This window comes from Ischnura elegans, chromosome 3 (assembly GCF_921293095.1).
Source record: "Ischnura elegans chromosome 3, ioIscEleg1.1, whole genome shotgun sequence".
NCBI classification, from domain to species: Eukaryota; Metazoa; Arthropoda; class Insecta; order Odonata; family Coenagrionidae; genus Ischnura; species Ischnura elegans.
The window spans coordinates 38,819,876-38,845,286 of record NC_060248.1 but is presented as its reverse complement, the minus strand read 5'-3'; the positions used below and the strand labels follow the sequence as shown (position 1 = coordinate 38,845,286).

General features: G+C 37.1%; 2 protein-coding genes across 5 annotated transcripts in view; one reads left to right on the top strand and one right to left on the bottom strand.

Annotated features, from left to right (window-relative positions):
• LOC124155675 (apoptotic chromatin condensation inducer in the nucleus) overlaps positions 1–22,595 on the bottom strand; it is a 35,519-nt gene extending 12,924 nt beyond the window's left edge. For both annotated transcript variants that reach the window (XR_006864216.1, XM_046529692.1), the window contains exons 1-10: positions 22,487–22,595; positions 21,768–22,289; positions 21,487–21,644; positions 13,614–15,128; positions 12,360–12,504; positions 7,952–8,107; positions 6,416–6,653; positions 5,760–6,001; positions 5,014–5,284; positions 3,968–4,128 (exon numbers count right to left, since the gene is read on the bottom strand). Coding sequence is in view for 1 of the 2 variants with exons in the window: in XM_046529692.1 (XP_046385648.1) it covers positions 3,968–4,128; positions 5,014–5,284; positions 5,760–6,001; positions 6,416–6,653; positions 7,952–8,107; positions 12,360–12,504; positions 13,614–15,128; positions 21,487–21,644; positions 21,768–22,229 (3,348 nt within the window). In the remaining variant the exon portion in view is untranslated. The remainder of the gene's footprint in view (positions 1–3,967; positions 4,129–5,013; positions 5,285–5,759; positions 6,002–6,415; positions 6,654–7,951; positions 8,108–12,359; positions 12,505–13,613; positions 15,129–21,486; positions 21,645–21,767; positions 22,290–22,486) is intronic.
• Positions 18,403–25,411, top strand: part of LOC124155677 — a 34,223-nt gene continuing 27,214 nt past the window's right edge. Inside the window, exons 1-4 of one of the 3 annotated variants that reach the window (XM_046529694.1) lie at positions 23,567–24,061; positions 24,183–24,322; positions 24,518–24,623; positions 24,702–24,932. In XM_046529694.1, the coding sequence (XP_046385650.1) occupies positions 24,536–24,623; positions 24,702–24,932 (319 nt within the window). In that variant the 5' untranslated portion in view covers positions 23,567–24,061; positions 24,183–24,322; positions 24,518–24,535. Of the gene's footprint in view, positions 18,464–22,689; positions 23,539–23,566; positions 24,062–24,182; positions 24,323–24,517; positions 24,624–24,701; positions 24,933–25,411 lie in introns of those variants that run through there. The other 2 variants (XM_046529695.1, XM_046529693.1) reach the window with 2 other exon arrangements.

The following is a 25,411-nucleotide window of genomic DNA, read 5'->3' as shown; positions in this document are numbered from 1 at the left end:
GTTCTACCACCTTCTATCATTTTTGCCTTCAGAAACAAATGCGATGCGTTATTTCACATAACTTCCGTGAAACATACAGGAACAATAAATATACACCAATGGAAACATTTGAGGCATTAACCTTGATACACTTTTATCAGTAATTGCTTGAATTTTCAGCCAAAAATACTAAAATAATAGAATGATCATGTAAATGCATGAAGTACATAGAAAAGTGGCTTCCTTGGTTGTGAATTGGCATAATGAATGACAAAGCAATGCTTTACATGATTTTAATCCAGTGCGGCGCTTATAAATTGAATGGCAGGTTTGTTATTAAGGGAAGGAAATTTAGTAATGCAAAAACCATCGCCTTTCGTCTGGGCTTATGCTTCAGTTTATTGGATAGAAATGTCTCCGTCACCACACCAATCCTGTTCCTATATAAGAGGTGACAATAGGTTTATAGGCTATTATTTGCTCCACCTCCGGCAAAGCGACAATTCCCTACGGCGAATGTTTATTTGAGCACCGTGAGGTCTCGTTTTATCGAGGTTGCACTGCAATAGGGTGGTCTATTTTAATCTAAATCATACTTATAGAATCACTATTTAGCCACAAAAAATTTATTAATGTCTGGTCGGTGCAGTGCAAATCTTTGCCTTCTACAAAAAATGTTAATGTTTTAAAATATAAAATTACATAAATTTCAATGGAGAACTTGCAAGGATTTTGTACAGGCAATTTAACTCATGCATCGTATAGAAAATCAAAAATCTTTAATATGTATACTACTCTTTAACCTGAGTGACGCATATTAACTGAACAATAGCGCCCTGAAAATAATGATATCGTTTTACGGCATTAATGACGCGTGACGTCATATATGCCGTTCCGTGGCATGGTAACCAGGCATAACAAAGTGTTTATCAGTTCGAGACGCTGGAAAGTGGATTAACCTTGAGATATACATCTCCTGCGCTGTAGTACAAGTTTAAAGAAGTACGCTATCTGTTTTTATTTTACACTTAAGAGAATTATCGGCATGGAAGCTGGATATATTCGTGAGGGGTCCGGAAATCTGCCCGAACTCGATTCTCCCATAATGATGGAGTACTTAATGAGCTGTGACAAGTAAACATCAGCTGAAATACGAATTGTAAAGGCTTTGCGGTAAGTATTTTATATTATTTACAAGATAAATGAATATATAAATTGTTTTCATGTGAATTCTGTTGCAGTAGGTCGTCATTATTAGCAAAGTTTTGATAATACATGTGACCTTTTCGCAATGTTTACATTATGAATCTCTATTTCAGATCTATGAGAAAAGAATACATTGAGAGGGCGATTTGACGTGTGCCATTATAAAGATCTAATAATTTATGCCGGGTGAAGTGTTTTTCTGGAACGTTAAGTTACGGCCAAAAATTATAATGCCACCATAGTGTTCGACGAAGCGCCAAAGACGATTTTGAGCCTTGCCTGTCACGATTGCACAGCGTCGTCGGGTAATTATTATGCTTCGGCGTAATGGTTCATTAGAACTAATTATTAACTAATTCATGCATATCTTTATTAGTAGCTGAGACCACAGTTAATGGCTTTATAAGTACCTTTATGTTATGATGTTTATTTGTAAAGGTTTCAAGTAACTCTTAAATTTATTGTAATTTCATCAAAGTTTAGACGTATGCCGACGTTTTTTATAGACGAAATATGCTAGTAGAATCGATGGTAATATGTAAAATAATAATTTGTAAAAAATAAAATGTAAATTTTTTTTATGGAAGATGACTAATGATGCAAAGTTTACCACTTCATGTTTAAGGGGGATGCAAGCATGCCTTCCTTGGCTTTCCTAGTGTGGCTCCACAACAAAAGCTTAGAGCCTTCCCCAACTGAAGTTGAGTGCTATTGGCGCAAACCACCTTTGTCTGGTGTGAGAAACCAACTCCTTATGGCCACTGATCTAGGAAATTTGAAGCCTGTGGACCCAATTCTTGGAATTGGTGATTTCAAGGACCGGGTATAGATGGACTGCAGGGAAAATGACGATCAATGCGTTCTGTTGGCTTACAACTCTCCCTCTCACTCCCTTGAGCAGTTTGGCTTATTTTATTTGGGCATTTTATTTAAAACTCAAAATTTGACCCATAAGCTCTATGAGGATTCAGCTGAAAAGTTTTCGGATCGCCTGTCTCTTAAACACCCCGTCGGAGGTCGGTGCAAGAAGCCTGCTGCGATGCCGGCGAAACTGTCGTCTGCAGAGATGAATCTACGCGGTAGTAACTCCGAAAACCTGTCTGCTGAATCCTCACCACACCGCAAAAGCCTACACAAGGAGCTCTATGAGGACTTCATTCAATTTGCTAACAAGTCAAAAATGACCCTGCCCCTTTGTTTACAAGCATCATCATTGACTGTTGGGCAGGTATCATGTCACCTGTGGCATAAGTTGAGGTATGCACGATTGGGTGCCTCAATGATTTATACAGAGGCTAACTGTAAGATGGATGGTGGTGGTGCCCTGGCAGAGCAGCTGTTGGGTGCTTGACCCTTTAAAATCACAGGGCCAATGAAGAGGGGGAATGACCTAGAAGGTGATGTAATTAAGTCATTAAGACGAGAGTTGGGTGTTAGTTTTGAAAATACAGGACTTTTGTTAAAAGCTGAACTCCCTGAATTTGTGGCATCGCCTGATTAGTTCTGAATATGTGGTAAAGGTGAAGTGTCCCACATCTGAAACATGCAAGAATTATATTAGCAAATGTGGGAAAGTGGGCAGTAGATGCCATACACAACTGCAACTCCAAATGTTGTTTTATAGGAAGGAAAAATGAATATTGTGCGTTGCTGACCCTAAGTACGAAGTCATTTCCAAAATTGAAATTAAAATTGTCAATTATGATACAAATTTAGCGAAGACACTGGTTGACTAGGCCAGAGAATTCTGGAGAAAAAATATATTCCCACTGTTAATTAAAGCCCTTTGATTTCAATAAAATGTTTTAATATATTTTACTTTACAATTTCTTTTAAAACCTTAATCCATTTAAGTTTCACCAGAAGTCAACTGTCTATGTTAACAATCTATCTCTGTATTCCATAATTGGAATGGTTGAATTCTGGATGGCAAAATGTAAGTAATGTGAATATGAAAATGTGAGTTACCTGAGAAAATATGATGTGCTTCTAAACTAATGGTAAAATACTGATTTCAGAGGTTTGTAGAATGTTTTTAATGCCTTTATTTACAAGTATTGCTATAATAATAGACAAGCTCTCACTGACTCATTAAATTTCAATAACTAATCACACTTCTTAATTATCTTATTTTCTAAATTTATCAATCCTGCAGCTATTTCATTGACAAAAATTGTACGCAATTTTTCTGACAATTTGCCATTTAAGTTACATTTCATTACCATATAAGGCTCCGTTGCCCTCCCCAAAACTCCGCCCGTGCACCTTTTCCCCGTTAGTGCTGCCCAGAGTCCTGGAGGAAGCTGCCGGAACGGCGGCCCCCGCTGCAGTACTGCCTCGTAGTACTCGGAACGGCATATATGACGTCAGACCCTTGGAAACAACCACACCCCCTTTCGAACGCCGTTTTTCGCGTCATTGGATTTTCGACAACTTTGAGAATTTTTATCTCGGGAACGAAGCGTTACCTAGCCCTCGGGTTTTTTGCGTTGTGCAAGATTTAACGTCCACTAACTCCTCTATTTTATTCAAAAAATGTGCAAGATCTCCATTACAATTCTACTACATTTAAACCAATTTTTGTAACAAATCTATCTGGTGTCAAACTTGGATATCTTTAATTAACATTCCACAATTGCAATAGATTGTGCAACCTAAATTTGAAGTCCAGAATTTGGCAAGTTGTAAAATGAGTACTCTTCTGCGTAGGAGAAAAAAACCTCACCTTCGATTTGAGCAAATACGGTACGCATGTAAGTTAGCATGAAAGAGTATTACTGACCTTAAAATCTCTCGCATTGGCTCCAGGACGTAGAGGAGGTGGCTCTGGCCTAGGACGCCCTCTCTGCTGCCACCCAGCACTATCTCCATCACCATCTCTCACTTGGCTTGCACCAGAGACTGGTCCTTGTACGCTGATATGTCCAGGTTGGCCAGGACTCACTGTAAATACAGTAAAACCTCTTTACATAGTAATGGAGGGGACAAAAATTTGGGCAATTTGATGTATGGAGGTTCACTATAGAGAGGTTTAGTGATAGGCACCATTTTTTCATATCCTTCGGAAATGAAAAGCACTGCTGTATTTTAAACCATAGTGTTTATGTTTTAAACAAACATGCATGCATTAGTGAACATATATTTATTATTTAATAATAAAAGAAAGCAAGCGCTACTGTATGATTTTTACCATGACTCGTGAGAAAACAATGTGAACTCTCTTAATTCAATTGTTACTTAAAAGTATTAGGATAGTTGGATGCCTTTTTTCTTATTTCCTGTTAGGTATGATCTCATATCCTGCTACATATGCTACATTTCACTTCACTACTTCATAACTCATAGCCTGCTTATCTTAAATACTAATGAACAACAAAATACAAAATTTTAGTTAACATTTTGTGGGGAGAGTGAATCAGTTAAAATGGGACAACTGATGCAAGTACTGAATTGTACCAACATTTTTTGAACTTTTTGAGAGACTTCATGCAAAAAATATCAGAAGTAAAAAAAAACCCCATCACCACATCACATATGCCCACTGAAGATTAAGGAGTACCAGGACTGTACAAGACAATATCTAGCCCAAGCTTTCTTCTAGCCACATGCCTTTCTTATGACTGATAATAAGCTGATAGAATAAGTTCCCATTAATACATGACAGGGCAGACAAAGGAAGGATTATTAAATGAAAATAATTGATTTTGTAGAATCATTTTTCCTTTTCATTTACCATTACACTGTTAATACATTCCTTTCAAAACTTTCCATGCGAGAAACTACTGAGAAAGCAAGTGACATCAAAAGAACTTTTGATAATCAACAAACCTCGGTGGGAGGGATGAGTGGGAGCCAGCCCACTTCCTTCCATCCTCAAGGGCTCTGTCTTCCTTGGAAAATCATCTCTAAGTGTTGAATGAGGTGGGCTTAAGGATGGACCAGATGCAGAGGGAAGAGCAGGAGCATTTCCATCTCTTTTTGCTTCCTCCAGTTTTTCCTTTGTAGAGAAATCCACCCACAGTCGCTTGGGATTTGAAATTGGCCAACGGACACCATGAAGGGCATGCCTCGTTTCTCTGGCCTGCTCTTCAGTTTCATACTGTGAAAAAGTTCCAAGCATAATTATTACCCTGAAAATGGACTAAAAAACAATGAGCAAAAACTTGAGTTTTAGAGGGCTACCAACAGTAATATGACTTACAGTGTTGAGAGGTTCTCTCTTCCTATTACAAAAAATTAGAAATTTTGGGTTATAAAGGTTACCAATTAAGTGATACGTAGCTGCTACTGTAACTTTTCCTCATAATCAAGTCTTTAAGAGGAACTAAAATGAACTCAGCAAATGCTCAATGAATGATAAAATATACAAATAATGGCAATTTTAAAACTTTAAATTCGTATGTTGTTAGCTTTATTCTCAGGTTTACAATTGAAGCATCTTGGTCATAAAGGTTTGCTTTCCATTTTGCTAATAAAAAAGTAGCTATGAATATAGTAAAAAGGACTGAAGTCTGTGATAAATTTCACAAAAGGAAAACAGTAAAAGAGGTATTTTAAGTTACTAGGGAACTTACTTGAACTAAACACATAGACTTGATGCGATCAATCCAAAATCCATCCTCCACAACCGTGCCAGTGCGAGCTAGAAGTTCCTTCAGTTGCTGGACTGTAAATGGCCTCACAAGGTTAGAAAGGAAAAGAACATTGGATGGAGGATGCCGAGGAGGACTGGGAGAACGCTGAAGACGAACAGCATCATCACTCACTATTGATATCCTTCTCACCGGACCAGTTGAGACATTCATATCCCCACCACCTGTACAAACAGTTGAAACCCACACCAAAAAGATAAATATTTCAATCTTTTGCCATTTATAGGAGAGTGTCTTATAATATATCAGTGAAAAATATGAAAACAAGATCTCTATAATGCAATTCAAGTTAGAGACTAGCTTGAATTGAAAAAAAATCCATTAGATTACACAATAGAAACCCAAAAAAATTAACAATCTTCATTATCATGAGACAAAGCCATGGTCAAACCTCAACCCTTAAGTGCCTTAGGCACACAAATTTATTGATTAAAAAAAAAATAAATTTGCCATTCCCCAGGAATTACAAAACCTGTATAACTTTGCCAACAGGCCTCACCAGATTATTAAATTTTGTAGTCTTTCCAGACTGGATATGAACTAGGAAATCATTGTACAAGACACGGCCAATTACTCACCCACAGTAGGCACCCGGGGCACTTCTGGATGAACAGTAGGTCGCATTTCATCATCAACTACTTGCGCCCACACTGTTCTTTCATTTTGTCCATTGGTATCTATCATCCGAATGATGGTCTCATCAGCTAAAGCATCACAACTCTCTTCCTCGTCCATACATATGTCTTTAACATCATCCTTTTCGATTGACAAGCGTAACTCATGGATTGGTAAAGGTTTAACTTCTGGTATCAAGCCCTAGCAAAATAAAATATACATCATTCACACCTTATGCATTCAAGATACTAACAGCTTAACTTGTAAATATCGAGATAACTTTTTTCACCCCAGATACAAAAAACACGAGTTCAACCCATAATTAGAAAATATGGACATTGAAAACATTTATTATACATTATTTCATTACTCAATATTAACTATTCTGGCATTAGGAGACAAAGTCATACACATTAAGGATGATATTTGCTATGAAATAATATTTGGCTCAGATGGGGATTCCAAATATTTTTTCATCGCCAATGTCGTCCTTGGTAAATATAACTTCGTAACAAAGTCACTTATTTTATAGTGCTTTGATTAGAGGACAAATTTTAAATTATTTGAGTGTTTCCTCAATTTTAAATATAAATTATTAACCTTATTACATTTTAAGATGTTCATAGTGTATCATTAAGTCATTTTTTTAAAGTCTGTATTCTCATGGAATGAGTGTCATCTTAGAATTGAGTTTGTCCTCTGCAAGAGACAAAATTTACAATAGTAACCTGAAAACAACTACTGAACAAAATTGAATATAATTAGTATAATGCTGTCTCGTAAATAGGAACTAGCTTTTTAATCATCCAAATAACTCCTCTCACAAATTGAAATCTCCCAAGGATTAGGTGAAGTTGCAGTATTTCAAATGTAATGAAAACACTAAATATGACAATATTCTATTAATTATGCAACAAAATATTTACCTTATAATCATATAAGTCATGTAATAGGGATAATTACTTGAATATTTTTAACAGGAACTGAAATTTAATTTTTAGGGCCTATTTTATGCCCGACCAGCATTTACCTGAACATATTTAAAATATTTACTCATATAAATTTAAAATATTTTCAAATCATGGTTACAGAAGTATAAAATTACAGTAGAATGAAGAAGCTACAAAAACGTTCATTTAAACTCATAACATTAAATGAAACAAATCCTTAACTCTACATGTTCGGTCCACTAAATTTCAGCTAGACGTTATAAAACCAGCACATAGAATAATCTCTTACTTTCCTTAGGGAGCACAAAATTAATACAGCTTCTCCTTCATACAATAAATATTTTATGATCACTGACCAAAATTAACAAAGACTAAATGATTTTCTATATTTTTTGATAGCAAAATCTTGAGGTCAGTATTTCCAGAAACTGAATCATACAAAAATCATCGACCTGCCATGGGTAGGCCTCATACACTGTAACATTTTTCATGAAATGTAGATCAACTATAGATGATCTGTTACACCTACTGAATCTGGGACCAACTTACTTTGAGTGACTGTGATGAAATTGATATAAAAGCCCTTCTAGAGTGAGAAGGACCACTCTGACTTTTATTGTGGCCCCATCTTCTTCGCTTTTTCTTGACTCCTTCATCTTCTGTGACACCCTGGGGTTCATGAGATACTTCATCTTCATGAATGTCCTAAAAATTGAAACAGCATTTGATAATAGATAATATTTTTCTGATAGATGCACATGATTTATAAACACAGTGGAGCTCTTATATAATGAAGTTGAGGGGACTGTAATATTACTTCATTATAACCAATTTGCATTATATGTGGGCCTGCTCTTGTGAACTTCGAACCAAGCTTTCTACATCAATAGGCATTCATGCTATAACCTCCCACAGGAAGGAAAAATGTCTGAAAGCCTTTAGAAAAAGAGCTACCATCCAAAACAGCCAAGATAACTACCATTCTCCATTTCAAACCTTCTACCTCCACAGAGTTGTAGATAACTCCTCACCAGAGATGCTCAAATGAAGGCTCTGATTTAGATATCTTTCACGCAGTTAAAATAGTAAATGGGGAAGGGGTTATTTTATTGTCTTGAATACGTACTAGATGAAATTGCCTGCTTTCGTAGCAAAATTTCTAGTGCATCAGAGGGATTTTCAGGGACGAGCTACCCAACAGAGAGAAGAGGCAGTCTTACTGCATGGCGGATGCTTCTGTTAAAATACAGTAAAGTCGTGGTCACACCAGGAGTATTGATGCTAAATTCTTGTAAGTGTGCAATTATCCAGTATTTTATTAATATAATTAAATAATATAAATAATAAGTTGCTCTCATGATTTATGAGTTTCCACTGCATAGTTACAAGTCTGATGACAAGATTTTCTTTGGCATCTTCAGATCAGGAGTGGAGATTTATGACAAATACCGAAGTGATGAGAAGCGGTTCTTTTCCAGTTCTATATGTTTTTGTTTTTCAGGTGTAGACAGGGTGTCCCATTCATCTTAACCACCCGAAACAACATTTTGTCCAGATGCAAATTCAAAAATGAGTCAAGCAAATGTTCATTAGCCATCAGGGGGACATTAATCAGCATGTTTGCCTTCCTTGTAGCTTAGTTATTTACTAAGATATGAACATCGGTATGTCTTTTTTAAATGGCACCCTATATTTTTTATTCGGCAATTCATTTCCTCTCCTAAAGACTTATTCAAAACTGTAGCACAGTGGACCATTAACATAAACACGGTGTTAGGAAAAATGACTGACTCTCGAGCACTTAGTGCAGGTACGCGGGTATTGGAACTACTCCACTTGCAGACGTTGATGGTGAATAGTGATGGGTCGGTTCGATTCCTCGATTCTTCGATTCCTCGATTCTCGGCCAAGAACCGGAATCGAAAACGAGTACTTGCCAAGGCGAAAAATCGATTCCGATTCCAGCAGTACTTCAAACAACAAAATATACGACCGCATTTCCAACAGTCATTTGAATTTTCGCGCCACGTAATCGTAATAACAAAACACATATCTTCTTGGGATGTGCGAGTACTCGAAAATTCAAGTCGATCGAGTAGTTGGTACTCGACTCGAGCGTTTCGAGTAGCATTACGGATGTCGAGTCGAGTAGTTAAGGTTACAGAGCTTTCGAGGCTAGTAGGTCCAGCAATCTGCCGACAGGAAGCGCTATCATGAAACTCGTGTAATAATGCAGTTTTTAAAGCCGATAAGTCATTCGAATTCCTTGGCCTGGTAGTTTCAGTCTGCCGAATACACTATTGTTGTTGTCGACGTAGGCGCCGAATACCTTTACGCCAGCCGCGGCGGCCGATCGTCTTCCTACCCCGCGCTAACTGGTCCGAAATCGGAAAAAGCTGGAATAAAGTCCAAAATGACCTTTTTGGGGATAAAGACTGGAAACTCAGCGTAAATACTCATAAATCATCAGTAAATATTGATTTATATGCCATTTTACATAATTGCAAACCTTTAGTGAGATACAGAGGCCCAAACATGACCAATTTTTCAATGCCACACGAGATATCGTTTTTCCTCAAAAAATCTTTGAATTTGTCCAAGTGGTTTTCCGTTGATATGAGTTTTGTGGAATAAAAAACGCAATATTCCATTGATCTGGTGCTTTGCCTATACTTTTAATGACTTTTGAAGATTTTGGCTCTCATCTGTCTGGTTTTACAACGCAAAATGGCCGACCCGTTTTTCACGTGAAATTTGACATAAAGTAGACATTATCTTTCGTTTACGAAAAATATAACTCGGAAAATTTGAACCACAATATAAAGTAGAGATTTTTAAAGAGTACTAAGTAGAAATCTTGAAAAAAAAGTTTGCGACGAAGGAAATAAGAACGATTTTTCAATCGCACGTCAAGGCTGACCTACACGCCGCGGACCTCTGAGGCTCGGTAACGGGGGCCGATTTTTAAGTTTTTTAAAACATTAGTCCTGAAAATCGTCATTTAAAGCATGGATAATCGTCTTTATTGACTTAAAACACTAAACTGAGGATGCTAAAAAGGATTATGTATAGATCGACTAGACCATTTAGCGCATTACTCGAGTGAAAATAGTATTAATAGTACTAAGGATTGGATATTTTTCGGAACCATCCCGCGCGTAAGAAATTTGCCTAGGGTATTGAAGTAAAGTGAAGAGATTAAGTCAGCATGCTTAAGAGAGAGAAAAATGAACTGTTTCCATGAAAGGCAACAACCGATACCCTTTTTCCCTTTCCACCTTCGCCGAGGTGAGCCGCGGGGTAGGGGGAGTTTTCACACCACAAGGCTCTTTTAGCCCTTTTTATTACTGCGTCCGTCCGATGTAATATTCATTTGCAGCGTTTAGTTTCTTTCTTGAACTTAAAAAAGCAAGAGATTTTAAGGTTGATTGAATGACGTGAGAAGTATAGCATTTTTTTTGGCTCTACAAAACTAAAGTTTAGTTCTATAGTTGTTCGCTTCGTCCACTTGAATTCCATTAAGATTCAAGATCCAACAAATCGTTGATATAATTTTTAATAAAAATTCCAAAGTCTCCAAATTCTTGCAATTTTGGTGGGAAAGTACTTGCCCAATAACACACATGTGTAGCAAAAGGCAATTTTCTGCAGGCATTAATACTGTAACATGGAGAAGTCAAAACTTGCAAAAGATTTGGCTGAGCATGTAGAATGATTGGATTTTCTGCTTGAGAATTTGAAAGGGCCAAATATTACATGATTCATATACGTAGTATGTAATCTTTATTACAGCTATGAAAATTCCTTTACTCAGGGCTCTCCCTTGTAGTTTGGATATATATATATATATATATATTGTCGACATATTATGAGTGCCAATATTCTAAAGTAATACCTATCATGTAACACCACTTTTCAGGTATGTTCTGTTTTGAAATTTAGCTATTATATTTTAATTACATAGCAATGATATGAAAGATTCTTTTGTCAACTGACTCTTTCACAGAGTAATATTTTAAAAAGTAGTTTTCTTGTTGCCTGGAATTAAGTGATATTTTTCTTGGAGCCTATGGCATCAGAATCCATGGAATCGGTATCGGTAGAATCGGAATCGAAATGTCAGAATCGGAATCGGGATCGGAATCGATAAAATTTTGGAATCGACCCATCACTAATGGTGAACAAATGAAAACATAGTATATATAATATAGTTTATTTTGGAAACGGGTTAAGGCCCTCGTTTTTCTTTTTCTTCTTGCCACTGAGCGATAGAGGGCGACATAAATGGCGGTTAGGCCCTTAGAGTATGGTTAGGCTGGCTGGCGCTAAAATTCTGTGGGTGTTGGAAACAAATATCTATCTTACGCATACTTAATAGTTGCTATTCGCTCCCAACCACAAATTTATAACATTAAATTCTTACAATAAACTTTGCAATTCTTTATTTGATTTAGTTTTCTAAGCAGGTCGGGAATTTCTTAAGCGATCGTTGATATTGAAGTAGGTACAAGAAATGGGAATTTTACGGTGGTATAGTTATTTAACGATCTTTCACAGTATAAATCGATAACAAAAAGCCTTTTCTAAGAATTCTACCATGAACAACCACCGAAAACGTTTTAATAAGGCCACAATAGAAAAAAAAGGTGGAGGAAACAAAAGCGCACATTTTTTCGTGACTTAAGAAAAAGGTTTGAAATTACGAAACTCGATTTAACGAAGTGCCAATTTTCTGCTTCCAATGACTTCGTATAATCGAGAGTTTACTGTAATTGTTCAACCCTGGTAATTTCTCCAATATTTACATGAGGGGTCAGAAACCCATAACCTAGAGGCTGCATCCCTGAAACTTCTTCTCTTTTTGTGTGGCTCATGCCATTCATGCTGCTAGACGAGGTAAGAGGGGGGTCAATGTAAAGATCAACAATTTAGAACACCCCAAATGTAAATGGCTTACCTCTTTATTGTCCTCAGATGCCTGTGCTTCAGTTTTTTCATCATCTTTCATGTCATTTGATTCAGTTCCACTAGCATCAACAGGCCTGTCCTTTCCATCAGCATCTTTGTCTTTTGATGATGATGAGCTCGTAGCCCTAATTAACCTAAAAACATAAACAACTCCAGTAAGAACAATTATTTCAAGCCCATATGAATAATTTTGATATTTTTAAAACCATTTCCAGAAAATATCATTCATTTTCACATTGAATACCATGGACGAATACTAACGATACCAAAAATTCAATCACTTCCATTTCCTGCTGATAATTCTTACTAAGAAGTTTCTCATTATTGACTTGAACAGATAGAAATTGCACAGCGACAGAGATAGCTTGAAACTGTTCTATATCCCGTTATAACTATTTTTATTAGTTAGACAAATGATTATCAAGTCAAACTTAACTATGTACTTATTAAATGTCTCATTTAAGCAGATTTTGTTGTTTTTTTTTTCAAAATTAAGACTAATATTATACGCTGAAGCTAATTTTTAATCAAATTACAATACTTAATGTCATAATAAAATCCATATATGTACATATTAAGCATTCCCCAATATACATGAAAATCATACAGTCCCACAACAAATTACAATGAGAAATTTTAAGGATGTTAATGTCTTTGCAAACTAACAGCCTATCTCCTCAACATGGCCAATTGTTGAGCGGAAGACCATTTCAGACAAAAATTACTCTGCACTGACAGGAAAAGTGTTTAGTTAAGATATAGAGGCACTTTAAAAGAAGTATAACTAAACTTGTTGAAGTCTACAAAACAATTGAAATTATCACCAAATATACAATTATAACTGATTTAAACTATTTCAATATCAATTTTTATGCAGTTTAAATTCCAAATATGAGATTTACTTTCACACACTTGCTTCAAAATGGCATTTAAGTGAATTTTTCATAATGAGGTTTTGATACAAAGTGACTTATGAGCAGTCAACACAAATTTTCTAATAAAACTGCTTATCTGATAAAAAGATTTCAAAAATTAAAAATTAACCAAAATAAATAATTTTAACAGGCTAAATGAATTTAGAGCAACTAGGTACATCATTCGAATAGACAACCGTATGGTGAATATGTCATCAAATATAGAAGATTCATAGTGACTAAAAGAACTGCAACATAACTTAAGGAAATTCAATGTTTAACTTAATGTGCAACAATGAATACAAATATTAATTTGTAACACAACTTACCTTGGCCTTTTAAGGGTCACTCTCTTTGGCTGGGGTTGATCCGGAGCTGCAACAACGACAAGCTGCTTCAAAGCATTGCTAGCACCGCTGCTCTCTTCACCACCACTCACACTCCTCTTCACAACCCTCGCCCTCCTTTTCTGACTGGGACTCTCTTCGTCGTGATCGTCCTCCTGCCTCAGTCGCGACCTGTTGATCCTGCTCACTCTTTCACCCCCCTTCTGATGAGATTCCTCTTCCTTTTTGTGTACTTCTGACACTTCTTCCCCATCATTTTCGTCACTTTTCTTTTCCACTTCTTCCTTTTCCTCAGAGGAATCATTTTCCGCAACCTTTGGAACAGAGACTTCATCAGGAGTAGAGCTTTCCTCCTCTTTGGCATCCTCCTTGTCATCACTCCCTTCTTTTTCCACCTCCATTGCTTCATCTTTAGCACCACCTACGGGCACCTCCACATTATCCTCAGCCACCTCCTTCCCTTCACTTTCATCTTTCTTAGCATCCTTCACATCGTTAGTAGTACTTACCTGGTCATTTCCATCATCACCCACTGCCTCTTCAGCTCTTCTCTCTTCATTCACCTTAGTTGCATCAATCCCACCCACATCTTTGCACACTGCTCCCTCATCTTCCATGGCTGTCTCAACTTCTGTCGTTGTCTCAACTTCTGTCGTTGTCTCAACTTCTGCAGCTGTCTCATCTTCCGCAATTGTCTCAACTTCTGCAACTGTCTCAACTTCTGCAGCTGTCTCAACTTCTGCAGCTGTCTCAACTTCTGCAGCTGTCTCAACTTCTGCAGCTGTCTCAACTTCTGCAGCTGTCTCAACTTCTGCAGCTGTCTCAACTTCTGCAGCTGTCTCATCTTCTGCAGCTGTCTCATCTTCATCAGAAGCCCTCTTCTCTTCGATGGGCACAGACGATACCTCATCTTTCTCCTCAACGGCTGAGCTATCCTCCACCTCAGTTTTCTCTGAGTCAGATACTTGAGCCAGTTTCTCGGCTTCGTTTGTCATTTGATTAAAATCGACAGCCTTCTCCTCCACAACAGGGGAACTATCACTTGATGTAGCCTGGGCTGTCTCCATGGCACAGGAGTCTGCTTCTTCATTTGACTGAGGTGAAACGTCTTCCTTAAGCTCCTTGTTAACATCAATACTATCTGGCAAGACTTCTTCAGCTGATTCTTTGTCCACCACTTCATCCTTAGATTGGTGTGATTCACTTTCTGCCTCAGCCATTTCTGCACTCCCTGAGAGTCCACTGTCTGGCTCAACCACCTCCGTTTCCACAGTATCTGATTTGGTTATCACTTCTTCCACAGGTGGTGACTCAACCACTCCAACCTCGGTAGGCTCTGATGGCTCACTACTTTGATCACATTCCTTGCCTTCAGTTTCTTCAGGAATGCTTTCAACTTTCAAAACCTCCACGGTAGGTTCTATTCCTCCGCTGCTGTCAATCCGCTCAGCTTCAACTTTCTCAGTTTCATAGCCACCACTCCTATTTCTGCTAAGCCTATACAGAAGAAATTAGAATTTAGGCCAGTGAAATAATATGGATAACACAAGGAGTATGTAGTAAAGTAGTTAATGCTAAAGTAATTACTTTTAGGTCCATTAGTTACATTTCTGTGTTAGTAAAATATTCTTGACTGCTAACCGAATTTACCTTAATAGGTGAAGGTTTAAGCCCATCATTTACATAAAATTCCAAAATAAGCTACAGTACACTCCCGATTATCCAGGCTAATGATGGGGAGAGACGGCACGAATAATTGGAAAACGCGGATAACCCAAACTTTCAATTTAATGTCTTGTAATGTTCATAATATACGCAAAACAAACAATATATTATTATTTATGCCATTATTCTGTTATTTTAGAGTGCTTCCCGGACTCATTGAGAGCTTTCTTCGCCAGTTCCCGATCTTTTTAGCGGCGATGTAAGGCCTGGTTTCAAAAACCACACATCCGTGGCTGTGTGATCACAGATACTGAAAAGTGGTTTGCATGAATGCCTCAAAACCACTGCTCGACGTCAGAAACTGCACTTTCAGGCACCATGCCACGTAGTCACGTCTCCACTAGTTGCCCGGGTTGCAACTGCTGCAGGACAGGGGTTGGTAACACAGGCAAAAGCTGCCAAGTTGGTCACAAGTACTAACTAAATGATTTGTTTGTTTTTACCAATTTAATGACTGAGCTTTGTAACAATATAAAAAATATAATAATCGTTAAAATTTTTTAATTAAAATGTATATTAACACATTTCATTCGAGCACAAGTTCACATGTTACTACGATATTATAAACAAATCTCCAAGCAATCGTTGACAGATGGTAATGGCCGTGTTCCAGTCAACGAATCGAGCTGATTGATTTCATTTCCCCGCAATTTTGTTTGATTGAAAGATGAGCTCTTCAACAAAGTGCTCCTAAACTGATGATAACCAGAAAAATCACAAATGATTGAGTGAGCAAGCAATTTTGGCGACTAAGAATGAAGATGTGAATGACTTAAGGTTGTTTTTCACTGGACATGTCATTGTGCAGGTTAGCACTGAAAACATCTTTGAAATTGCGAGAATGCGAGCCCGGAATTGGAGCAGTGGCTATTTAGCCATTTCGCATCCATGCATTTTCGCATGAGTTCTAGTAATTCACCACTTTACACAGTAAAATTTTGACCGCGCCTTTGTGCATACATCAGATTACACAATGATGTGCCCCATGTCAAATGGCATTTTAACTTCGTGATTCAGAATCAAGACAATGTCAACAACTAACCATCGGAATATTTAAACTTCTTGGACGTGCCAGGCTTACCACAGCACAATTTACAACTGAAGGTTGGCTCGAAGGTAATGATGCTTCAAAATCTAAACCAACCGAAACTATGCCATGGAATATGTTTGGTGATAAAAAAACTGATTAACAATGAGGTGCAAGCGACTATACTCAAAGTAGACCTATCAAAGGTAATATGTAACATCTTGCTGGTCCCATGTGGCACCTCAAAGTGATACACTGATACGCTTTTTGAGGAATGTGTGCAGCACCTTTGTTTTTCTCCTTTTTATTATTATTGTTTTGCAACAATGTATTTTTAGCCAAACAAATACTCAAGAAAAGGGTATTTATTCATAATACATACCTCAACAGAAATTTCATAGGCCAATATGTACATTTATATTGAATTTTGACATTACCTTGATATCTTTGACACCAAGTCACCCCTATAATTCTATTAGTACACTCTTTTCAACTTTAAAAGCAAACTTAATTAACCCCTTTTACTTCAATTTATTTTATGAATATTGTGCTCCTATCCTATCCTCAACTTTACTGTGGTTCTTTTTAAATTGAACGGTAAAAAATGAAATCATATTTCGTTGTTTTTAATCAAGATAAAACAGTGAAATAAAAAGTGATTATTACTTCATTTTGCTTGCTAACAAACCTTCTTCCCATAAGAACATTGTGAACAAAGCTCTTGCTACTCATATAAAATCATTTTATTCCTTCCAATGCAACACATTTCATGAAATATGAGTTCTCTATGTACATTATGGATGTTTTAAAATTGTTAGACTTGCAAAATATTTATATTGTTCCCCTTAATAGTGATAAAATTTAAAAATTTGATGAGGAGCTTCACTCGTCATTGGGCAATTTGGCATTGGAATTTCATGATGAGGTAAACTTTTCACTTCGGCTTTCAGTTGAGGGACTTTGGATGACTATCGACAAATATCTGTGTAAGATCAGTGTTGAGGTTTTGAAATTCTTACAATGCATGCTACAAAATGATTTCCCTTACAATACATAAAGTCATATAAGTCATAATAAAACATACCTATTACATTTACCTTTAATCATGTTTCTCATATCCAGGCTTAGTGACAATGGAATGAGAAAAACTTATAAATTAAGATTTAAGGTAACTTGACTTTACTGGTGCAACAGAAAGTATAAAAAGGCTGTAAATGTTTGATGGGCAAAACAAAGACCTTGAGCCCATATCAGAAGAGGAAATTAGATGTACCACATGGAGCCAGCTTTGCTACCTTTAAATTTTTCAAAATGGCATTATTTATTGAGTTAAAAAGTGTTTCCAGCCAAATATATCAATTCATACAAGACATTTGAGTATTGATGCACTAAATACACTGGATGGCATGAAAATCGGTTCTGTTACTGCTCCTGCTGTTTATATAAAATGATCTCCAGGATCTGAATATGAACTCCGTTTTTCCCCATCACCCACCATTTTCAGGGGAGACCCCCCTCATATCTTTTATCACCTTTTGATAATTTTGCGGGGTAAAAAGGATTATTTTTGCATTTACATTGCTTCTAAGGGTTAAGAGGGTTGAAAAATTCTAAAAGCATGAACATTTATGGTAAGGAGGTAGATTTAGGGGGCTGATGCCCCCTAAAATTGTATTAATAAGCATAAAAAAATGATCGATTTTGCCTTTTTCATGTATTTTCTAAATGTTATAGCTTCCATTTTACTTCATCCTTCCTCGAATTATGACAATATTTATCAACAAGAATTAGCAGTAATAATAAGATATTTTGCTTCATTATACGGCAACAATAATGAAAATATGTAGTAATAGTTCAGAAGATTAACTTTACTATGCTGGCGCTCGCAATTACTCGCCCGCTCAGGTTTGGACATACACGCTATTTATAAATTTTACTTTGGCTGCCAATTTGGCAATCAGAACAAGAATTGGACTCCAAGAGTTTACTGCACTACTTGTCGCAGTAGTTCGACCAAATGGCTCTCTTCTCACGGATTATTACTTATGTATGACTTCTACCGTCGGGTTCTCCTGCAAAAGTAAGCATACAATTCATTTTCCTAATATCCCTACAGCAATGAGACCAATTCCCCATAACGAATCATTGCCAATACCTGAGCCCCCACAATCCTATACTCTAGAGTGAGAAATTGATTTGAGAGACTTCGAACAACAGCTGGGACCAGGTGATACTCCCACCGATGATTCAGCTGATCAAAAACCTCACCTCACAACACAGCCTAAATTAAATGTTCTGGTAAGGGATTTGGAGTAGCCTAAGAGGATACCTCTACTTATTGGATCTATACTTAGCAGTAGAATCTCTCAGAGAAAAGTGTAATAATCTCCTCTTATAGGACCAGACAGTTATCACTGAAGTTAATACCTTTTTACAGAAAATGAAGGCTGGGAGTTTTGCCCGAATGCAAATGCATTGGGTTTGCAACAGATGATCTCATGTGACCCAGAAAAATGGAGACTGTTTATAGATTCACCAAAGACAATCATTCAAGTGGTCCTGTTGGCCAATGGGAATGAGTTACCTTCAGTCCCGGTGGTACACTCTGTTGATATGAGGGAGACATACGGAAATATCAGCCGAATCCTTGAAAAAATCATTTATCATGATTATATTGGGAAAGTTTGCTCTGACCTGAAAGTTCCTGCTCTGCTAACGCGTCAGCAATCGGGCTTCACAATATACTGCTGCTTACTTTGGGAATGGTGCAGCCGAGCTAGAGAAAAACATTACATTATACGAAATTGGCCTCATAAAGAAGACTCCTGGTACTAAAAATGTCGATCAAGATCCTGAGTCTCTCAAGATCCTCCTCTCCTATTGATTCAAAATAAAATATTTACTTACCACCATTGCACATCAAACTCAGACTGGTGAAACAGTTTGTGGGAGCTATAGACAAGGCAGGTGATTCATTTCAATTTCAAAAATTCTATTCCCTCGACTTAGTGAGGCTATATTCAATGAAAGAGTATTCGTGGGACCCCAGATTAAAAAAACTTTTCCAAGATTAGGCGTTCATGAAACACCTGAATGATGATTAACACCCGAAGAAAAACAAACTTTTCGAGAAAAACGAGGCTGCATCAAAACATTAGCAAATTTGAGAGAAATTGTTAAGTAGGTGGAATGTGGGCATGTTGGTTGAGTAGTGCTGCTTTTAGGTAACATAAACCTCAATCTTAAGGTATAAATGAAAAACAAATGCTAACTGAAAGTACTTAACTTTTCCATGGTTCTTTGCATATGACTTTACCCTTTATTGATGTGCACGAGGTATTGCAAGCGCCAACATGGTAGCGTATCTTCTGAACTACACATTTTAATTATTTTTGCTATTCATTGGTCCTAAATATTTTATTATTGTTGCTATATGTTGTTGATACATATTTCCATCATTCCGGGATATTTGGGGGAAGGAAAAATGGAATAGAAGCTGAAATATAAGGAAAATGAAGGAACAAAATTGCAAAAAAAAGGCAAAATTGATAATTTTTAAACAGTTTGTTTACAGTTTACATTGACTAATCCCCTAAATATACCCCCTTAGCATAAATTTTCTTATTTTAGAACTTTTCACCTCTCAATAACCTTAGAAGAAATGTAAATGCAAAAATAATCCTTGTCGTCACTCCAAATTATCGAAAAGTTTTCAAAAAATTGGAGGGGGGTATCCCCCAAAAATAGTGGGTGATGGGGAAAATGGATGTCACATACTGACTCAGGAGGTCATTTTACATAAGAATCGGCAAGAATAGTATCGGGGCTCGAAAAAATATTTTTTGTCACCCAGTGGTATCTGATAGTTCATCATTTAGCAGCAAATGACAAGGGATTTGTTAATTTTATCATCCTCTGTTATTTCTTTCATTGTAGAATCCCATTGGGTGAACACAGTGTGTGAAAGGCTTATTGTGATCAATTTCCTTATAGAATCCCATTTGGTGCCCACATTGTATGAAAGGCTTAATTATACATCAATCTCATGTTCCTACCATCCAATCCAGGACAAAATCCCCAAGCATATCCCTTACAATACCCCTGGCCATAAATTATGTCAAAACAGTAATCTCAAGGCCTGGTTACACAGTACATTAACCCGTACTACATGTCTTCTTGCATGAATGACTTTGGGGACTGGTATGGAACATGGACAAATGTATGAACCAAATTAGAACAGGTTCAATTTTCCGTACACGCACTTGCACAAGCTGGGTGGTTACACGGTGCATTTTAGTGTTCATTTACTTGTTCATAAATTTAGACATTAACTCGTAAAGGTTAAAGTACCATGTAAATAGGCCTTGGAAAGATTTGGGACACAATTATTGGGCCACATTAATTTCACTTCATCGAACTAATGAAATATAACAGAATAGTAGAGGAAAAAGAATATTCTAAAAATCTAGGGATGACGAAGACAATTTGTAGGTCAATACAATTTCAAGATTCATAACGTTGATGGAGAGAATATATCGAAAATTAATACACAATGAAATGTAAATAATGGTGAGAAATATCCCCATATGCATGGTATGTAGACATCCAGGATTATACCTTTTGAAATTTGGAAACTAGCAGCATTCATTATTCATATCTTTCAAAACAAAAATACGCAATAACAGCAAAATAAACACGCAAATAAGCATTTTGAAAAAAATAGTATTACTGGAGAGATAGTACGGGTCAATGTCCAAAGAAGCATTTGAGGTGAGCTTCATAATCGACACGCCGAAAAATCAAACGCCCAAGACCTCCGATTAGCAGCAACTAGTTTCCGCATATGTATCGATCGCCGGCTTACTTCCGAGAAATTATTTTTAACTTTCCGTCAAAGCAGTAAAGTCACTTATGTTAATTCATTGATATGAATACCGTGGAAATAATACTGAAAATTCGTCCTCGTTGCCAAACTATGACCTTAAACTGGTTAAGAACGCAAACGGGGTGTTACTAAGGGTCTGTATATTTTGAATTTCACCTACGGCGTTCAACAAATCCGATAAATGGCTAAAAATGATATATTAGTTTCTATTCACTCACCGTAGCCTTATTTTCGGTATCGCCTCACGACTTTCTTGCAAGCACTCCCTAGAGAGCTTCAGTTTCTTCTTGCGCGAGTGAGTCTTGGATACTTCTTCCTCCCCATCATCCCTGTCGCCATGCGCGAATGTTTCGCCGCGTTTGTCATCTTGTTCTTCCTGAAAAACAGTAAACGCCAGTTAACATTAGATTGAACGGGAGCATCATGGGGGGTCATCATTAGACTCATCCATGACGTGGAATCAAAGGCTTGCCCACGGGTAAACAGCCAAACCACTCACCTTGCCAGATTTCATTTTCCAAAACTGATTATCAGAGTTACATTCACTCGTTTCATCGATTCCTCCCGATACAGTATCAGCATCAGCGACACCACTTTCAGCCTTCACTCCTTTGTCGCTATCGTCATCTGAATCAGCCGCCTGGACCCCATCGTCTGCTTCAGCTTGGGCTGGATACGTATTACTACTCTCCTCATCACATTCCACTTCTTCCTCGATTGGGCTTTCTCCTTCTTCGCTCTCTTCTACTTTTTGCCTTCTTCCTCGAGTTGCATATCGTCTGCTACTCCTCACCTTACTTTGATTAGTCTCATCTTCTGTAGTTCTGCCTTCCTCCGCCCCGGACCCGCCTTCATCTTCATCGAAGGTTTTTTTTCTTCTGGTGCTCGATCTTTTAGACCTCTTTTCCGAACTGGAATCTACTTTAGACTCTTCACGGGCTTTTTTACTTTTTCTTCTCATGTTGAGCGCACAAAGTGGCAAAAATAAGCTTGAATTCTTATTAGGACCGTGATTGGCAACCTGAAATAAAAGTTTTTAGGTGTTTCATGCTAGTATACATTCCGGTGTACGCCACAAAACATTGTTATACGAGGGAAGCCTTACGATATATATAAACTACCTCCAACAGTATCCAAAGTCTTACTAACTAGATTTAAAACAAGTGCCACTTTGAAACAAAAATACAGGAATAAAATAGAATACTGATGAATACGTACAAATAAGAGATCGATAATCCTTCCACGCTCAAGCGTTCAAATTCGCTGAATTACCGGAAGACATTTTGAACACGCCAAACGCGAGAATTCTTCCTTGGAATTCCTTACTTTTTTTATCCAAAGAGGCGCTTGAATCGCCTTAAGATTGCTCGCCTTACGTTGGCTGTCTGCTATTGTGTTTGATTATGTTGTAAGAACTACAACTTAATCATGAATTTACTTCATTTGCGATTTTGCAAATTTCATTCATTTCGCTCAAAGCATACGAATGCAAATTTCAGCGTTATTATGGCAGAAATTTCGCCGAAACGGCTTTCTTAACACCGCAGGGTTGGGAGTGACTCCGTGATTGAGTATTATTTACACAAGTTTATTCGAATCCATACGAATGTTGTGTATAGCGTTAATTTTTTGAAAACTTGATCAGTAAATATGAAATCATTCAGTACGTATTTGATTTATGTTGATTAAGTTGTTATTTTACTCCGTGTAGTAGAGATTACGGTATCGCGGTCTGTCTCGCCGCACAATTGTCAACAAATGCATTGTCAACAAGTGCATGACTCGAAGAGTTACAAATATATCCGACTATTATGCACTTATCGTATAATTTGTGACATTCAGGTACCTATGATTGAAAAAACATTTGGGGCTTCCGCTGTGACCAACAGCCATCCCAGATCAGCTAAGAAGCACGAAATTCAATAGCATTGCGCTTGCGTGAAGTACCAACACAACGGAAAACGTCAGAGGGGACGATTTCTTGTTGACCCAGCGGGATTGTAAATAACTGGCATATGGTTGATAACGAGGAAGACTGAGTGGGGGCTAATGTCTAAGGAAATTCAGCAGCTAAATAGTGTGGTAGAGAGACCTTCATAATGACATCTTATTCATCATCTGCTCCCAAACTTACAGTAAGGGATAGTTTTGATGAAGATGAGGTCAGTGATGACATCGATGATGAAGTGTTTATTAGGGACGGGAGGAATGGTTTCAAAGTGGATGATGAAAGAGGAGCTAAAAGACCACTCATGGCTCCAAGGAGAAAGGCAGGTGTCTTAAGTTTTATTGTGCGTATGATGTCATTCATTGTCCAGTGATGCTTTTATCTACCTGTTATTTTTTCCATTGAATTACTGGACTTTTTTCCACTGGGTAGTCAGTAACTCTCCTCTTTCAGGGATTTGAATCTCATTTGTTTACTTGGGAGAGTTTATTAGAGAGAGTTAGAGAATTTGTTTACTAGTTTCGAAGATTCATTCATTCTTTCTTGTATCCAGGCTGAAAAATGACGTGATAGTAGGTTGAAAATTGAATTCCATCAAGATTCCATCAGTTTTGACGTCGGTTGAAACTGATGGAATCTTGATTTGCCTGAACACTATTCAAATTATGGCTTGAGAAACAGGAAAATGTTGAGAGAGTTTCAAGAGATATCAAGCGGTTCCTATGCACTGAAACAGTTTCAGAACACACATAACAAGTGACGGATCAGCACAGTTCTTTCTTCTATTCAGGTGCAAAGGAGCACAATTAATCTCAAGTCAGTGTGATCGTTTCCTTTGACAAGAGGTTTGTTGTGCAAGAATTTCTTCCAAAGTTCTGTGGAATCAAATTGGATGGATTGGTAAAATGCTTTAAATTGTTTTTATCTCGACTTTGAAATCTCTCGTTCAACTCCTATTACTAATAGGTGAAGTAGAACTCCCATGATACCTTTGTCTGTGCTACACTGATTTGTTTCATAGTGAAAGGGAACTGATGATATCTATTTAAACTCAACTATGTAATGGAAAATCTTCAAGTGAGTCCCAACTGGTACCAAGATAAGAGGTACCTATATGATAAATCATGTATTATCAATGAAGGCTATGTGGGAGTTATTTTTCAGTATTCTACATCACAGATTCATTAATTTACTTTTTCAAGATGTCGAAGTTAATGTGATGATTTATTCACTTATGATCATTCCATCAGTGCTGGTCCCATGGATACAATTTTTTTTATGTCTAAGTAATTTCTTTGCAGAGCTTGAAATCCACCCAGATGCATGCAGATGTTTGTAAGGGTCCTCCATGTAGAATATTTTGCGCACCTTGCTGCTATGGAATTTTAGCGTTAGCAGTACTCTTGGGTATGTTTCATTTATGACTAGCGTGTAATGTTGTTGTGCATCGATAGTGCTCATATCTATTTTTTTTTAATGCTTCAGGGGTTATTGTCCTTGTTGTCTGTATGGTGAATTCATATCCATCCTCAATGAGTGACATTGCACCGTTCTGGAAAATGCCTCGAATTAGTGTGGATTACCTTCCATGCACCTCACTTGAAACTCAAGATGTATGGACTAAGTCATTTCCCAAGTTAACTACAGAAAGTTCAATTCGATTGATGGATGTCAATAAAGATGGTGTTTTGGATGTGGTACTTGGGTATGGAACAGGTAGGTGCAGTAGCGTTGTCTCACTGCATGCTTGTTTATCATTTTTTTCATTTTTTTATTTACTCTCTTTTATTTTACAGGAGCCTTGAGTTGTGAGAATTGAATTTATTTGTGGCTCATATTATCTTTGTATTTATATTTCTGTAAGTACATTTTTTTATTTTTATGACATTTATTTTTGTATTTGATAATTGTTTTATATATTTATATATAATTTGAAATTTTTTTTTCAAATGATATAATCTTTAAATTGGTAAAATTGATTAAATACAGTGCAGTCCATGTGTGAAAAAAATAGACACATAGTTCTTGTACGCATTAGTACAAAGTTGTGTAGGTACAGTTATGCCGGTACTCATCCCCCTCAGCCAAAATCTGCTCCTCAAAAATATAGTTCCCTTACCAGGCATGAGAATTTAGCACCACGTTCTCATCGTACTATGTAAACTAATTCCTCAAGCCACTCTCAGATGTTTTGG